Below are 18,307 nucleotides of genomic sequence, written 5' to 3' on the forward strand. Positions count from 1 at the left end.
GGCGCCCCTCGGCTCCCGGCGCACCCACGTGTGCGGCCTGGGCGGTGTCGGGGTAGAGAAAAGACTGTCAGGTGGCCTCGGCGCTGCCTGTGTTAAAGGGGTAACTGGTAATCGAGGGTTGTTCTGCTTTGTTTTCCAGCAACGAAGGTTTTGGGAACAGTAAAATGGTTCAATGTAAGAAACGGATATGGTTTCATCAACAGGTGAGATCCCAGTGTTTGCACCCCTATCCCGCTTCCTGCATGCTTGCCGCTCGGTCCGTGGCCTCTGCGAGGATCGGGGCTGTTGAGTCTAGGCTGTAGCCGCCGCGTTCTCAGGGGCGCTTGTATTGTTCTTTCGCGTGTGTATTTTGGTGTATTATTGTGGTTTTTTTTTTTAACTGAAGGGTTTGTGGATCTGGAGATGGTCTTTGTTTTGGAGCTCAGTATCAGCCTTAAGCTTCAAGGTTTTATTACGGTGTGAAGCAGTTGAAGGCAAGCAGAATAAATGAGCCATGCCTAACAATTCTGGCAAACTATAAGACAATATGGTTTTTTCATGTTATTGGAATTGGTATTTTTGGCAATAGGAGCCACTAATTAATAAAGGCTGTTTACGCTTTAATAACATTTTTACATGATTTGACTTGGCAAGTATGTATGGTTTTGTCATCCTTACCGTAAGATTATAGTTCCTTTGTTCAACCTTTCAAACATGCTCTTTTTAATAACTCATATAAATTTTCTGTTAAGACTGTATTGATCAGAGACCTGTTTTTATTTGCCAAGAGTAAATGCATCTGGAAGAAAATGGTCCTGTTCCCTCAATTTTTATTTCTCCTACTTCCTTGTCAGAAAATCATGCTGATTGAGTCAGTTTTGTTAAAGCCTTGGCTGTGGGTTATTAGAGTAGCCTGAAATGCCTGGTAACTTCACTGCTGGGTATTTGAAGGCAGAGCCGCAAGCTGTGCCTTGGGATTTGCCCTTGGAATTGGTAGCGATAACGGTGGTGACTGCAGCTCACTCACTGCACTCTGTGGGCTCCCTTGTGAGCCGGGCATCATTTTCAAGATGGCTGCCAAGGCTAGTGCAGTTGCATGGGTGTAGAACACCGCGAATGCCAGGAGCAGTCTTGGCCGTACAGCTGTGAATACTGTACTTGGCGCCATTTCAGCGTTTTCTGTCTTAGCATCCTTATTTTAGAAGACCTTAAACAACTAGATGTTTAAAAGGACACTTAAGAGTTACACTGAGTGTGAAGTGGACACTAAATGGGTAGTTTGTCTTTTAGAGAGACATGCTTGATGAAAAAAAATGCATTACTCAATCCACACAGTATTTTGGAAACACTCAAAGCAATAATTTGTAAGCTTCGGATGCTTTGTTCTCCACATTTGTAGTTGCAGAGAAACATTTTGTTCCCAGAAATTTTGGACTTCTAGCTGTCATACTGCTTGTCTTTCTGATCAAGACTACATTTTCATCCGTTTTTGGTTAGGGGGATATTAGTGAGGAGGAAAGGGATTTGCTTTGGTGCTTAAACGATTGACACTGTGATCATTTTTTAAACTGATCTCTGAATTTTGTGTTTAGTTGCTATTTGCACTAATGTTCTTATTGCTGACCTAACCATTAAACCAGTGGTTTTCAAATTCCTCAGTTCCTTCTGGTCTAGGTGATTTTTTTCAAGGATCCCAGGTGATGGTGAGAATGGTCTGTGTTCTGTTCCTTTAAAATAACTGCTTTTAACCCTTTACCCAGTGCAGCAGGTATCCCAGGTATGCACATGCAGCCTTTTCAGTAAATAAATTGTAGTTTTTAATATGTTGTAGTTTTGTTGATTGTGTCAGATGCCATTCACTAAATATTTTTTCTAACTTTGAATCAATTCAGTTGCTCATCCTTCAGGGCAAATGTCATTTGCCTTTTGATTGTCCTTGGACTATCCTAACCTTAGCTAGTTAACCAATTAAAATGTATTAACTGGTCATCTTAATGATTCTTGGACTTTTTTTTAATAAACTGTAGAATCAATTAAATAGAGGAAAGGGTTCACATAGTTAATTAAAATAGTTGATTCTAAGTGTTTCCTGTAGTAGGATTAATGAAGATTGGGCAGCAAACACCTGACTCTCCTGACGAGACAGATGCATGCACTATTTCTATTTAAAGGGTAGAATATAGTATTTGGGATGAGTGTTGTGATTTCACCTGTAATCTGGCTGAGGAGGTTCACAAGTTCAAAGCCAGCCTGGGAAAATTTAGCAAGACCCTGTCTCTAAGTTGGGGATATAGCTCAGTAGGGAGAATATGCTTGCCTAGCACAGGGGTGGCCTTGGATTCAATACCCAGTACCACCAGAAGGGAAAAAATGGGTATCTTAAATTACATGTTCTTTTAGATTCTTTTATGTATTTTCATTATATATGTTTATTCCATCCTAAAATACCACTTCTGATTATCAGGACCTTGTTAAGAGGCTTTCTCATGGTGGTTTTATTGTATAAAAAATACTAAATAAGAACCAGAGCTTTTAAGATATGAGTTTGCTTTATTCTATTAAAATGTAATCTAGGAATTCAGAGAAAGAAATTGAGTTACTCCTTTGTGTAGTGTGTTGGTGAAAATAACTGAACAGTGTGATAAGTTTATTGGCGCTCATTCTCAAATTATTGTTCCTTTTTCATTAATTGTTGAGAATTGATCCATATTCACCAAACTCATTAAAGATTACCGTGAATCAGCAACAGCTCATTTTTTTTAATAGGACAGGCATCTTTTATGGTGACCAGAATTGGGTTTTGCTCTTGTGGTTTTTCAGAGTACTTTAAAATGCTGTTAGGCTGGGCGTGGTGGCGCACGCCTGTAATCCCAGCACTCTGGAGGCTGAGGCAGGAGGATCACTGAGTTTGAGACCAGCCTAGGCAACATAGTGAGTTCCAGGTCAGTCTCAACTACATAGTGAGACCCTGTCTCAAAAAAACCAAAAAAAAAAAATGCTGTTAATCATTCTGAAATTCTAATGTAAAGAAATTTTAGTAATTACTGCCAAAATAGAAATACTAGTACTACTCTTATTAATTAAAAACTATTGGAATAGTCAATGTATTTATTTCATTAAGTGGAAGTTTATATTCATGTATTTCTTTAAAATACTTCATACATAAAGGCATCTGTTTTGTGCAGAGTGCCCAAAATGTCATAACGCATTTTGCCCTTTTGGAGCCAAATTGTCACCATTTTTTTTTTCAGATGGACATGCCTGTACCTTTGGCAAGAATCAGCCATCTGGCAGCAACACACAAAAGTTGTGGTTCCCATTGTGAGCATGTTAGGCCTTTGGTACCCCTGGGATTAAAATTAGGAGTGCTCTATCAGCTACACCCCAGTCCTTTTTAAATGTGAGAAAGCTGTAGCTATTTTCCCCAGGATGGCCTCAGTCTTGTACTGTATCAGCTTCCAGAGTAGCTGGGATTATAGATTTTTTGTAGTGCTGTTAATGAGGCTTAAAGAAGTCCAGTAACTCTCATAAACATAGCTAGTAAGTGGAAGGGGAAGGATTTGAACTCAGTTTTCCTACTCAGGAGCTTGTGTTTCACCAACTGCTGTTGTCTCTGAAAATCAGCACTAGTCACTTTTGTTTGGTTTTTTTGTCCATATGGTTGTAGATAGTTTCCTAGCGTAACTGGCTATTCTTAGATATTTAAAGACTTATGATCTCTAGCATGTCACTGCACCTCCTGTGTGCTGACTGCTAGGTTCGCACAGATTGAAAAGCTTTTCACTGTAATTTGAAGAGTTTGGGATTTCAGTAAATTCTACTTTGCATACAGATCAGCTTTACAGATTAAAGGATTTGCTTGCTACCTAGTGTTAAGTACTTAAGGAATTAAGAGGAAAGAATACTGAACTTTTATCACATTTATGGATCTGTTTGGATTTTATACAGCCTGAGTGGTAGGAATGGATATTACTTCTTTGTTTTTTTGTTTTTTGGTACTGGGATTGAACTCTGGGTCCTTTCACTTGCAAGGCAGGCGGTAGAACCACTGAGCTAAAATTCCCGGCCTGAATGGATATTCCTTTTAAGGGTCATTAATTAGTGCACGCCTGTAATCCCAGCACTTGGAAGGCTGAGGCAGGAGGATCACTGAGTTCACGCCTACATAGTGAGTTCCAGGTTAGTCTCAACTACATAGACCCTGTCTCAAAAAACCAAGAAGAAAAGAAAGAAAATTTGGAGCTCTGTGGAAAGGTGATTGCAAGAGTCTTAGACTGTTAGTCACGAATCTTCCCTTTGATAGGTCTGTCTAAACCATGTAAGTTGTGGGTAGTCTATAAAAGCTATGACACAAGGGAAGGCTTAAAGATTTCTTGCTGGTATGCTACTAAGGGACATGTTGGGGGTGGTTTCTTTAGAGGTGGGATTCTTTTTTGTTTTTTGAGACATTGTCTCCCCATGTAGTACAGGTTGGCCTTGAACTCAGTATGTAGCCCAGGCTGACCTCAAACCTGAAGCAGTCCCAAGTGCTGGGAGTGATTGGCAGCACCACCGCCCCTGGTTTAGAACTGATTCTTCAGGCAAGCAACAGTGAGAATACTGGAGAACCGTATATTGGAAATTTTAGAAGTGATTTATGTGTAGGTTATATTAGCCAGAAGTCATCTATGTTTATCAGGTCACTTACAGGGATATTCCATGTAATAGAGGTTCTTACTGTTTGCCATCAAATTAGTAGAATCTTTTTGTTTTTGTTTTTTGAGGGGAGGTACCAGGGATTGAACTTGGGTCCTTGAGCAGGCAGGTGGTAGAACCAGTGAGCTAAATCCCTGGTCCAGAATCATTTGATCTTAAAATCTAGAATAAATAGCTGGGCTTGGTGGTACACACCTATAATCCCAGCACTTAGGCTGAGGCAGGAGGACCACTGAGAGTTTGAGACCAGCCTGGGCTACATAGTGAGATCCTGTCTCCAAAAAAAAAATCTAGAATAAACAACTAGTGTTTTTAACCCATTTTCCTAGTGTCCTGACTGCTGTTGTGAAGTTTCCTATCCTCTAGTCTGAGCACTAGAGTGCAATGGTAGACCATGCCTGGGAAAGAAGGGTGTGTCTTCTAAGTATGAAAGATTTCTCTTTTTTCTTTTCTTTCTTTCTTTTTTTTTTTTTTTTTTTTTTTTTTTTTTTTTTTTTTTTTTTTTTTTTAACTAGGGAAAAAGTAAAGATAAATGCATTTATAGTTTTTATGGCCATATGTAGGGCCTGGAAAATTACTAATACACATTAGGTTGTGGAGCATTAGATGTTAAATCTTGGAATTTGTTCTTTATAACCACAAGGTAATAAATTAATTTACACATGGATTAAAGTAGTTTAACAGCCCATTCATTGCAGTATTGTATACATGCTAATAACATAAGAGCATTTGCTTATGGATAAACTCACATGGTAGGTCTTATTTAAGACAGTACTGTGAATTGGTGGAAGATAGATAGATAAATAGATCTCTCTTTTTTGTTTTTTGGTACCGGGGATTGAACTTGGGTGGTGGAAGATATTTTATAAAACTTTGGGTAAATATATGGTAAAATTATATTTTGGGAGTGTGGGGACAGTCCCAACACAGTTTAAACATCTAGACTAGAGCTTGAATTTAGATGGGTTGTGCTATGATAAGCATAGTGGGAATTTAGCACAGTTAATAATGTGAGCATGATAATGGGCAAGCTGTAATTATCTTTTACCTTGTTAGAAAATGTCTTTGACGGAGCCTCCTCCTGCCTCCCTTTCTGATACTGAGATGCAGTTTGATGATTGCTAAAATTCTTTTGAGCTGGGCATACTTGGGGACACCTCTAATCTCAGCGCTCTGGGCAGTTGAAGCCAGGAGGATTGCAACTAGCTTGCCTTGTCTGAACCTCTGTGCAGTAAGGTATGGTAAAGATAGAACAGTGTAGGTTTCTTGGTTCTCAGGATATATAACTCAGAAGGATGCCTTCATCCCCCTCCCATATTACTCCAGTAATGAAGTTTTAATGAGCTGTTTGTGACATTTTAATTGATGGGTTTCACCTCTTCAATAAAACACCTGATGGCCATTGTTACTAACGACTAATCACTCGTGGTCTGGTTTTGCATCATGAACTAAGAATGTTTTTAACCTTTTTTGTAAAGGGCTGTACAGGGGAGAAAATGAACAACGGGGTACTATATGTGGCCACAGAGCTTTGTGTTGGCTGATCAAATTACGTGTAATCTTGAGTGTTTTAGGGGTTAAGGATTCATGTTGCTACTTCTTGCTCTCTTAAAATTGGAGAAAATACTATAGCTGTCCTCTGTGGCTGGACTATTAGGGTTTCAGAACTAGTCCTCTTTGAAATCACAAAGTAATAAAGATCAGGAACCATGAAGTTAAAAGTCAGCAACTGTGAGCAAGTAACTATTGTATTTCAGTTCCCTGTGTAAAATGGCGTTAATTATGGTACATAACTCAGGATTATGAGGATTTTTTTGTTTTGTAATACTCATAAGTTGTAACTAGGTTGGTTTGATGTGTCCAAGCCACAGGGTTTTTGTTGTTGTTGTTTTGTTGGGTTTTGTAGTTTTGTTTTTTTCATTTTTTGAGATAGGGTCTCACTATGTAGACCAGGATGGCTTTGAACCCATGGGAATCCTCACAGTTCCACCATCTGAGTGCTGGGACTACAGGGTGTGTCCAGCAAAGTCATAGTTTTTGTTTTGCTGTACTGGGGAACTCAGGCTTTGTATCTAGTTAGCTACATCTCAGACTGGCTGCTCTCAAACTCAGTATCCTCCTGCTTCAGCCTGATAACAGGCTGGGATTGCATGTGTTCACCAGCACATTCAGCTAAGTCATGTTATTTTATCTTAGCTGAAACTGCATTTTCTGAACTGTTAAATTTCTTCCTGAAATTCAGGTACACATTGGTCATACTTTTTTTTTTTTTTTTTTTTTTTTTTTTTTTTTTTTTTTTTTTGGTACCAGGGATCAAACTTGGGCGCTTGGTGCTTTTGAGGCAGGCACCAGAATCACTGAGCTAAATCTCCCGCCCAATACTATTTCTTACTTAATAAGCTGGTTTAGTATCAACAAAACAATAGATGCTGTTCATCTCAGTCATGACAGTGTATCTGTGTTGGTTTTCACCTTTTTTTGTACCTACAAAATCTCTTAAACTGTTCAGGTTTTTTGTTTGTTTGGCTTTGGAGGTTTTTCTTTTTTTGTTGTTTTTTGTTTATTTGTTCTTGAGACAGTCCCGCTTTGTATTTCAGGCTGGCACTGAACTCCCTATATAGCACCCAGGCTGGCCTGGAACTCAGAGAGATCCTCATCCCTCAGGCTCCCAATGCTGGGATTAGGCAGTTATTTGTTTTTGAGGAGGTTACTTTATCTTGCTGTTTAATGTGTACTGCGGCCAACCTTGTACTATTTTTAAGATGTCCTTTTAGATAAATAGTTCTGGTAAATTTTCCAGTGTTTCTTTTACAACTCTGAAATTTTTTATAGGCAACTATTACTTTTCATTGTTAGCAGCAATGAAAAGTGTTCTGTGGGTGTTGCTTTTTAATTTAATTTAAAGCGTATTAAAAAACAAAAGACTTGTTAATTTATTTACATGAAATCCAGCAGGGTATCATAGTCATTCCAGTGCTCCACTGCTCAGCCCCCCTTGAATGCTGGTTGTACTCCCATGTTAGGACTTAGCTTTCCAACTCTGCTAGCTCTTTATAGTGCCTCCCATTGGAGTCTGCAGTGGGACAAAGTCATGTTGGAGATCACTTCTGAATAGTGAAGCTCTGATCTGGTTCTGTGGGAAATGTTCTATTTCTGACCAGCTGTCAGATCCCCACTCAGAATGTCTGGTTGTTTTGTGTATTTATTAAAGACTACAAGGTCTCAATAACAGCCCAGGCATGTATTACCACACCCAGCACAATTCCCCGTTCTCAAGAAGACATTCCAGGGATGGGGATTAGGCTCAGTGGTTCTGCTGCCTGCCTTGGAAGCACAACCTCCCGAGTTTGATCCCTGGTACAAAAAGAAATAGGGTGTTAACTTTGTAATGTAGGTATAGAGCAGGCTGGCCTTATACTCACTATGTAGCTCAGTCTGGCAATCCTGGGTAAGTCTCCTGAGTGTTGGAATTGCAGGCGTGAGCCACTACACCTGGCTTTAAATTTAGTTTTCATTAAATTTGCTGGGTCTACTCTAGTACTTATGACTTATTTAACTGAGATATTCTTCTCATTTTAAAAATGTTCAAATATTTCATTGATACTTGACTGGTTGACATAAAATGGTATCTTTAATATAAAGTGAAATCCATGTTATTTAAAACCGTTTCATTTGTCTTCAGCACATTAGTGGTATGGCTAATTCTGGTATCCATGTTCGTATTTGATTTTGGCCTCCCCTCCCTTTTTTCTTTTTGAACAACTTTAGGTTTACAGGAAAATTGAGCTGAAAGTTAAGAGATCCCATATATATGTCCCTTTATCCCACCATCAGCATCCTCAACCAGAAGGGTACACTAATAATTGAGAAACTGACACTTACTTGTCCTTATCATCTAAAGTCCATAGCCTACATTAGGGTTTATTCTTTCTGTTGTGAGTTCCAAGGGATTATTTTGTGGCCAATTTTATGGCTTTAAGGAAATTTGAGAATTGGAAATGGTGAAAAGGGAATAATTGAGGTTGAAATGAGAAAAGTAATTCCCACTTCCATTGTTGTTTTGGAGCATAAATAAAGAGTGGCAGAGTATGTTGCCTGTCAACCGCAACCTCTTATCTCCACCCTTGTACTGGGGATTGAACCCAGGATCTTTGAACTGAGCTAGATCCTCAGTCGTCCTTAATTATTTTGAGACAGGTTCTTCCTGAGTCTGTAAATTAACCATACTGGCTACATTTGAGCTCATGATTCTCCTTGCTTCTACTTCCCAGAGTCCTTGGATTACAAGAGTACACTGTCAAGCCCAGCTACCCTTGGATATCTTAAGGTTGTTTTGTTTATCCTCCTACAGGCAGTGAGATTGCAGCTGTTTGCCAGTTTGCTTGCTTATTTTGTTCAAATTTCCTGATAGGAAATTTCCTGTGTTGTTTTCTGACTTGTTCAACTTGGGTTTTTTTTTTGTTTTTTGCAGGAATGACACCAAGGAAGATGTATTTGTACACCAGGTGAGTGCTTATGTAGATACTTGTACTTGTGGCTCAAGGCTTGTGAGAAGAAAAAGGTGGATGTCTTCTCAACTCCTTACAAAAGGTTAAACTAGTGTGTATTTAGTTCTACCTGAAGAGTGAGTAATAGCATGCTTAAATGTGACTTTGAAAGCATTTCAAATGTGAATTTTCTTAACCATGGCTCTCTCTATCTGCTTTTTTTTTTTTTTTTTTTTTTTTTTTTTTTTTTTTTTTTTTTTTGGTGCGGGGATCAAACTTAAGACCTTTCACTTGTGAGGCAAGTGTGGTACACTGAGCTAAATCCCTGACCCCAACTGTAGCTTTTTTAAATGTTGCATTTGCTCAACTCATTGCACTGAATTTTTAGACCTAATTCCAAATGAGCAAATAACCAATAAATAATGTTGGCATAAATACACAAAAACTTCAGCAGAGGAAGTTTTCAGGTGCTCTTTAGGTTTGCCTCTCTGGTAAGGATAACAGGGCATAGTTGAAAACATAATAACCTAAAGAAAACAGAAGACTAGCAAAGCAGTATAGGTCTACCTAGTGAATTTATATGTTTTGTTTTTGTCTTTGGAGAATTGGCTGGCTTTGGAAAATCTGAAACTTCTAACAGTTAAAGGTTAATTGAAAAAAAGACAGTACACCAAAATTTGTGACTGGTCATTGTGTATTTGTAGATTGGCTAATTGTTTTGGGAAGAAAAACATCCCAATAGGTGATGCCTAATGAATTTTTCTACTTGAATATCATTTAATCAAAAATGTTTGGAAAATCTTCAGACACTGAGAAATTAAGATTATTGCTAAAGTAAGCTAATATTTTGAATCTAGGTATGTTTTAGGCTCCACTGGATTTACTCATCTTCCTGGGTATTTGAATAGGAAAATCACATTTTCATATATACACTTCTGTACTGTGCAGTTTCACTAGGATTGTTGGAATATCAGATTGTATTGGAGGTTAAGAACTTTCAGCAACTTTTTATACTAATCTGGGACTCAAGGCTTAAAAAAGACAACTTTTCATACGGCTTTATTTAATCAGGCAGATAGCTTGGGCAGCATGCTTTTTTTAGGAAGGGTCATAGCGTAGTGCTTTGTAGCTCTGAAGTAGTAAGAACAGCATTCGTTGGCAATGAGGGGTGATGCCAGATTAATTTCTAGTACATCCAAAAAGCCCCATCATATATATCAGTTCAAGGGTCAAATGTAAGTATGGAAACATTTTAAATTCTAAATGCAAATTTAAGACTGTGCAGAAATGTTACTGTGTTTTTTTTATAAACCTGTTTTTTTTTTATTTGTATAAAAAATAACTCTTCAGTGTTCCCCATATTCAAAAGAATATGCAGACTTAGTAACAGCAGGCAGCAAGGCCTATCAGTCTTGCTGTTCACAACTGATGGGTTGGGGGGTTAAAGATGTTGACTATAGAGTGGGGATTTTCATTATCTGTACTTCTGCTATCCCCTAAGACTGCAGGTAATTGAGAGTTGGCTATATATGAAAGGTAATGAAAACTCTGACAGTTTAGATGACATATGAGATCAATTATTTGACGCAATGTAGTTGTATTGACCCACAAGGTGTCATCAGTAATGTTTCCTGTATTTTGGAAGTGATTCCAACATGTAGTCATTTCTTGGGACTTTGGCTGCCTCAGGTATTAGATGTATCAAGCGGACTGCAGTTCTAGGCAGTAGAGCTCAACTGGCCTCAGATTGTTGGTTGTCCTGCCTCCTCTGGAATGGAAACGCATGAGTGATCCTGTAATGGATACTGCTGTGATGTGGAGTGAACATGGGATTTGGAGTGCCAAGACCTAGATTTAGAAAGTCCCCACTCTGCCATTTAGCTCTGTGACCTTGAGCAAGTCACTTAACTTTTAAAAGACTTAACAATTTAAGATTGTATTCTGGGGAGGTATAGCCAACAGTCCCATGCAGTCAGATAATCTTAAGAGTGACACAGTTAATACATGTGAAATGTATTTTCATGGAAGTATCACAGGTTGGAAGGAATTTTCATTGACATTTGTAATTGAGTTTGATTTGGTAACAGGGACAAAGTTGGTTAAAGCATGTAAAACTAAACTCGCCTGTCATCTAAACGGGCCATGTGTGGGGGCTAGCTTCTACTAACTATTAAGTGCAGTCTTTGGGGATAGATGGGTAGCTTCATTTTGTTCCAAGCTATACGTAATGCTTTTGCAAAAAGCATTTAATGTATATATATATGTAATTGTTGTGTCTGTCTTGAGTGTTAAATCAGTTTTGTAAATAGTGGTAAAATACTGGGGCCTTGTAAGATTAGAGTATTTTGGATGAGGTTGGGGGTAGCATTGGTCCTGTTTTCCTGAACTTACTTACTGAAAGTTTGGTCTTATGCAAATTATAATTATATATCCAAGCTTAAATAGTTTTGACTCTGGTACATTTTATATGAAAAAAAAAGTTATTCTACCCTGTTAATCTGTTTTTGGAATGTGATATTACTAGACTGCCATAAAGAAGAATAACCCCAGGAAGTACCTTCGCAGTGTAGGAGATGGAGAGACTGTGGAGTTTGATGTTGTTGAAGGAGAAAAGGTGAGGATGCTTTTTGTGTAAAGGTTTAACTTCAGTATGGAAATACTTTGGAGATCTCATCTGATAAGTTGGTGGCTCTAATATGGATGGTTGTGTTCAAGTGACTACATGAACACAGGTGCATCAAGCCTAATGCGCCGGCTATAGTTAAAGGGCAGTCTCTTCAGAACAGTGAGGAGCTGATATTTAGTCATTTCTATGCACCCTTACTCATAACAGATACCACCCCTTGTCCCACATTTTAATTTTTGTCCTTTGGGTTTTTTCCCTGGCTTTGTGTGAAGTTTGTTGACAGTATTCCCCATTTCCTTTGTCACTATCAATATATAATGGCTTTTGTAGGGTGCGGAGGCAGCAAATGTTACAGGCCCTGGTGGAGTTCCAGTTCAAGGCAGTAAATATGCAGCAGACCGTAACCATTACAGACGCTATCCACGTCGTAGGGGTCCTCCACGCAATTACCAGCAGAATTACCAGAACAGTGAGAGTGGGGAAAAGAATGAGGGATCGGAGAGTGCTCCCGAAGGCCAGGCCCAACAACGCCGGCCCTACCGCAGGCGAAGGTTCCCACCTTACTACATGCGGAGACCCTACGGGCGTCGACCACAGTATTCCAACCCTCCTGTGCAGGGAGAAGTGATGGAGGTAAGTCTCACCAAAAAGGAAAGAGATTTATGGCATGTATCACTTATGTGTTTGTTTTTTTTGGGGGGGGGGTTTTCCTGCGTGCATACGTGTGTGTGTGTGTGTGTGTGTGTGTGTGTGTGTTTTGTTTTGTTACTGGAATCGAACTCAGGCGGAACCACTGAGCTAAATCACCAGCCCATATCGTTTATGTTTTTAACTCTTATGTTTGGTATTTGAATTTATCTGGATTTTTCATTCTTGATGTTAATGCAATCGGTTTGATTTCTGTTGTATTTTCAGGGTGCTGACAACCAGGGTGCAGGAGAGCAAGGTAGACAAGTGAGACAGAATATGTATCGAGGTTATAGACCACGATTCCGCAGGTATGGCCAATATTAACTGATTTCTTTTAAATTCTTCAGTTGTTTGTTAGCACTCAGGAGAATCCCACTTCTCTGGCAGGCTTTTTGAGATATAAATCTGTAACATTTTCATCAGATACCTAAGAGGTGAATCTGAAGTCAGTTTTCTTTGAGAATGTGTTCTTTGCATCTTCTTTCCGGGAAATGTTTAAAAACAATTTGTATACATGAGGTCTATGTTATACAAAGTTGTTTTAAAGTGAGAGTGTTCTTGAAAGGTAAGGGTGGGTGTGGCATTCTGTGTTTTGTTTTGTACTAGGGATCAAACTCAGGACCTTGCCACTTGTGAGGCAGGCACTGCACCACTGAGCTAAATCCCCAAGCAAGGGTAATCTTTTTTTAAGCATTAGGAATCTCTGAAATGCATCATAACGTACATGAAGAATTAGTAAATTTCACTGTGAGGCAGCGTAATTTCCCAATAATCCCTTCTTGGCTTAGATATATACTCATTTTGGTCCTCCCAAGTTACAAAATGAAATTACTCCATTAAAAATACATTTTTTGGGGAAAAGATCCCAATCCCAGAATAATATTAGCCATTCTACCTACCTAGATAGATAGTAGAGGATTCTGCTGTATACCAAATAATTAATTGTAAGATAATTAGTAGAGGGCCAGGGATCTAGCTCAGTGGCGTCATGCCTGCCTGGCAAACACAAAGCCCTGAGTTCAATCCCTGGTACCCAAAAAAATAATTCTTAGAATAAAAAAAAGCTCCGTGAACCAAGTATATTTCAGTAAGTACATGGTTTTGTATACCTTAAGCCTATTTCCAGTCCCGAAGTAGGGTAGAATACTGTGGCAGTACTTAGGAACCTAATAACACCATATACTATCAGGCAAATTCGGTGTGCATTAGCAGCTAATATCCTTGATTGTATTTTTTCTCAGTATTGATGTATGGCCGTATTGGAGATAATCTTATTTTAAATGCTGACAAATTATAGGGAGTTAGACATGGACTATTTGCTGAAATATTGCGGTCATTGTCACAAGATCATTTCTTGAAGTAAATTTAAAGTAAGCACTCAAGTGTCAGTATATTAGTCCATGGTGCCAACGATAGAATCTTTGATTTGCCTTTTTCTTGTACTACAGAGATACTAACTTTGAATTTTTTTTTTTTAACCTGGAGTTGAACTCGGGTCCTTGTAATTAATTGCAAGGCAGGTTCCAGAACCACTGAGCTAAATCCCCAACCCTATAGCCTCTTTAATGTATAAAATAGTCGTTAATATCTGATACTTACTTCAATAACACATTTTGCTTTAAAGTTTGCAGTGAGGTAGACGGTGTAGAGCTTTCTAACCAGGAATAGGAATTGTGTTTAAGTGAAACATGTGGCCTCTATAATGCATGGAGTTGGTGCATTATAAATCTTGATGAGGATTCAAGAATGAATTGAAAAGAGGAATCCTAAGACCAAATTTTGTTGGAAATGGAAACAAATAGATGGTAGTAAAAGGAGTATACTTTGTTTTTTGTGTTTTTGAAAATTATATTTTATAGAATGAAAATGAGTTGAGTCAAAAGTCAGGCATGGACTGTGGATGTAGCTTAGTGGCACCACACTTGCCTTTTAAGCACAAGGTTCTGAGTTCTTTCCCAGGTACTGCCAAAAAAAAAGTAAATGGTCCTAGGATGAAGGTATGAAGCTTTTCTAGAAGAGAACAGAAAACTTTTAAATGAGTCCACCTATCATAGTTGTATTTTTCCAGCCATTTGAATGGCACATTTGGGTTGGGCAGACTTGAGGTTTGTCTGGCATTGGTTTATCCAGATGAAGATGGAGGGTGGTAGGGGTTGGTCATGTGAATCATAATGGACTTCATACTGGGATAAGGAAGGAATGAAAAATATTAGAGGGGAGTAATTGAGGAGTCAGGTACTCAAAATTAAATCTGGGGTGAAAACACCAGCACATGCTGGGTGTGGTGGCGCACGCCTGTTAGGAGGCTGAGGCAGAAAGATCGCAATGAGTTGAGACCAGCCTGGGCTACATAGTGAGTTCCAGGTCAGTCTCAACTACATAGTGAGACCCTGTCTCAATAAAAAAAACAAAACAAAACCCACCAGCACAGGAGATCCACAATCTAAAAGAATAGGTTATTAAAAACTTTTCACTGGAACTGCAATAGAAAAGGGATAATAAGTGCTGCAGGGTCTAGCATAAGGTTGAAAAGCTGTAATTTTTAGAAGTAAACTGGGAGAGCTAATTTAGAAACCACAGTAATGTAGGACAGCTACCATTTGGATAGCAGAGAAAAAAACTAAAACTTGATTAACCGAGTTAAAAAGATAGTGGGGTTTCAGAAGAAAATGGTTATTAAGATGAGCAGATGGGAATTTTGGAGGATTTAAAAGCTAAAAAGCAATGTGTAGAGGTAAGTGTGAATTCAAGCCATGATCATGGTGGTTCTAGTACTTTTTGGAGTGCCATGAGTATGAATGGGGAAAAAGACAAGAATATATCATTTCCTAATAACCTGCCCCCCCACCCCCCGACTAGTATCTTTTCCTTGGTGATGAAAAGAGTCTAGTTCATATTGGAAATGATATGTTGATGGGAATGTACCATTTGAATCTCAGGTTTGGTTCTGTTGATGTTTTGGGGGGTTGTTTTTGAGACAGTCTTGCTGCAGTTCAGGCTGGCCTCACGTGCCAATACTCCTGCCTTAGACTCCTGAGTGCTGGGATTGTTACAGGAGTCAGATTTTTTTTTTAAGTGTAGTACTCAATGGCTTTAATCTACTGTCTTGATTTAACTTACTGAGGACATCTCATGTATGGAAACAATATAAGTATGCCTTTGATTTCTAGCTTTGATGTAACAGTGTTTGTTTTTGGTGTTTTGTTTTTTTGTTTTTGTTTGGGTTTTTTTGTTGTTTTTGGTTTTGTTTTGTTTTGGTGCCCTGGATTGAACTCCTTGTGCTTGCCGAGGCAGGCAGCAGAACCACTGAGCTAAAAATCCCTGGCCCAGTAGCACTTACTTTCAAGCTTGGTTATCATAAAAGCCCATTTGTATGTGTTTGGTGCCTCTAGACCCCTAGTTATTTTGAAATAGATAATTGTAAAGTTTATTTTGAGATAGGATCTTCTATGTTGTTCAGGCAAGACTCAAACTTGCAGTGATCCTCCTGCCTCAGCTTCCCAAGTACTGGGATTATAGGCATGTACCACAATGCCAGGCTGTGTAAAACTAGTTTTAAATACTAATCTTTCAACTTAGACTTTTGTCTCCTTGTATAAAAATGTCAAACTTAGTTTATAGACTATGAACCTAATTTTCTCTTGTTTTTTGTTAAACTCTAATCACACAAGTGGCCAAATATGAGTATTGATCGTATTGGACTGAATGAACCAAGTGCATATTAACACTGGTATGCAAGTTGAAAAAGTTGATTTTCATCATACCTAAGTTTTCATAATGATCATTCTAGGGGCCCTCCTCGCCAAAGACAGCCTAGAGAGGACGGCAATGAAGAGGATAAAGAAAATCAAGGAGATGAGACCCAAGGTCAGCAGCCACCTCAACGTCGGTACCGGCGCAACTTCAATTACCGACGCAGACGCCCAGAGAACCCTAAACCACAAGATGGCAAAGAGACTAAAGCAGCCGATCCACCAGCTGAGAATTCGTCCGCTCCCGAGGCTGAGCAGGGCGGGGCTGAGTAAATACCGGCTTAACATCTCTACCATCATCCGGGTATGTTGGTGTGGTTCAGGGTGATTCTAATTTACTGCATTCTAGAAATGTTGAGAATTGCCTATATTTGGCCCCTCTATTCTGAATAATTTCTGTGATGTCAGCAGTAAGCTGAAAGTTTTGCTAACCTTACTCTGAGAAGTACGATGATTACATTGTGTTGTATATGCTTTCTTTTTAAAAAGGAGTAAAGTAGTTACTAGATCTAGTGGCCTAGATGATGATACCAAATTGTTTTATTTTTACTGTTGGGAAAGATTTTTGTTTCTAAAACTTTTTTTCTTAAGAGATCATTTAGAAGAGCACATAAAAGAAAGCTATTAATTCTTCTGACAGATCAAAAATGTTGCATGTTTGCAATTATTCTCATTTCCTTTGTTAGCATTAAATTCACAAAGTAGTGATTCTTTTGTGTTTAGTTTTTTGTTTGGTTGGTTGGTTGATTTTTGGTACCAAACTGGTTCTTGCACTTGCAAGGCAGGTGGTGGCATCACTGGGTTAAATTCCCGGCTCTTGTGTTCAGCTTTTTACTTGATATTGAGAGACATAATTATCTCTTTGGCTCTGGAATTGTTTTCAGCCAGTGATATTTGAGGTTTTTTTCTCCTGTGTATTTTCTGGATAGCAGAAAGATATCCATTCTGATTGTAAGGTGCTTATTGTAGGTTAAACCAGTGAGATTTGTTAAATGTTTTCCTTATCCAGAGCTGATGAGATCCTGAAGCATTTGTACACTAAATGAGCATTGCATCAAATTATACAATGCTAACCTTTCATTTCTTTTTTCTTTGCAGTTTAGTCATCCAGCAAGAAGAAACGAATATGAAATTCCAGCAATAAGAAATGAACAAAAGATTGGGAACTGAAGACCTTAAGTGCTTGCTTTTTGCCCATTGACCAGATAACTAGAACTATCTGCATTATCTATGCAGCATGGGGTTTTTATTATTTTTACCTAAAGACGTCTCTTTTTGGTAATGACAAACGTGTTTTTTAAAAAAAGCCTGGTTTTTCTCAATACACCTTTAAAGGTTTTTAAATTGTTTCATATCTGGTCAAGTTGAGATTTTTAAGAACTTCATTTTTAATTTGTAATAAAAGTTTACAACTTGATTTTTTCAAAAAAGTCAACAAACTGCAAGCACCTGTTAATAAAGGTCTTAAATAATTATCTTTATATCTCTGTATAGTTTTGTTTTAGCAGCTCGTTCAGTATTCATAAGACCCTGAGCTTAAACCATTGTGCAGGTAACAGTCCCATCAAGGAAAGTTCCTTAAAATCTGAAATCCTTTTTTGTGGGTTTATAGTGAAAATTAGGAAATAATGGTGTACTCGATAAATGACTTATTTTTCATTTAAGGATTAGCTCATCTGTCATGAATTCTTTGTAGAAATAATATAAGTTTTGTGGGGTTTCTTTTAATGTGAAGTGGTAAAGGGAAAGGGTGTTCTTTAGCATAGACTGGGTCTGGATTCCCATTCCACTTAGCCGTCATTGTGATCGAATTAGTTCAGCTGCCAGTTGCAAAGGCCCGCCGTGCATGGAATCAGGGTATTCCTGAGAGTGGCTTGTCTAGTTCTATGGTAAAGAACCAATGGTGAAATTGTGTTGTTTTTTTGTTTTGTTTTGTTTTGGTTTCAACATCTTATATCTTAAACCCTTATCTGGTTGTTGTTTAATGTTGGTATTCTTTGGTCTTTGCTGCAGAATAATAAGTTATTGTACTGTATTAAAAATGGGTTCAGACAAGTTGCCTAAGCTCACACTTGTAA

The 18,307-nt window shown here is 38.4% G+C and overlaps 1 protein-coding gene across 1 annotated transcript; it reads left to right on the forward strand.

Moving 5' to 3' along the window:
* Positions 1–117: 117 nt before the first annotated feature.
* Positions 118–17,575, forward strand: Ybx1 (Y-box binding protein 1; the record flags this gene model as incomplete). The annotated part of the gene is made up of 7 exons (XM_010634939.2): positions 118–203; positions 9,146–9,179; positions 11,686–11,775; positions 12,118–12,420; positions 12,703–12,785; positions 16,268–16,533; positions 17,328–17,575. Coding segments are annotated over 6 exons (831 nt in total), but the record flags the coding sequence as incomplete, so codon positions are not given.
* Positions 17,576–18,307: the final 732 nt, after the last annotated feature.

This window comes from Fukomys damarensis, unplaced genomic scaffold, assembly GCF_012274545.1.
Source record: "Fukomys damarensis isolate Sample0158 unplaced genomic scaffold, DMR_v1.0_HiC HiC_scaffold_23, whole genome shotgun sequence".
In the NCBI taxonomy this organism is placed as follows: domain Eukaryota; kingdom Metazoa; phylum Chordata; class Mammalia; order Rodentia; family Bathyergidae; genus Fukomys; species Fukomys damarensis.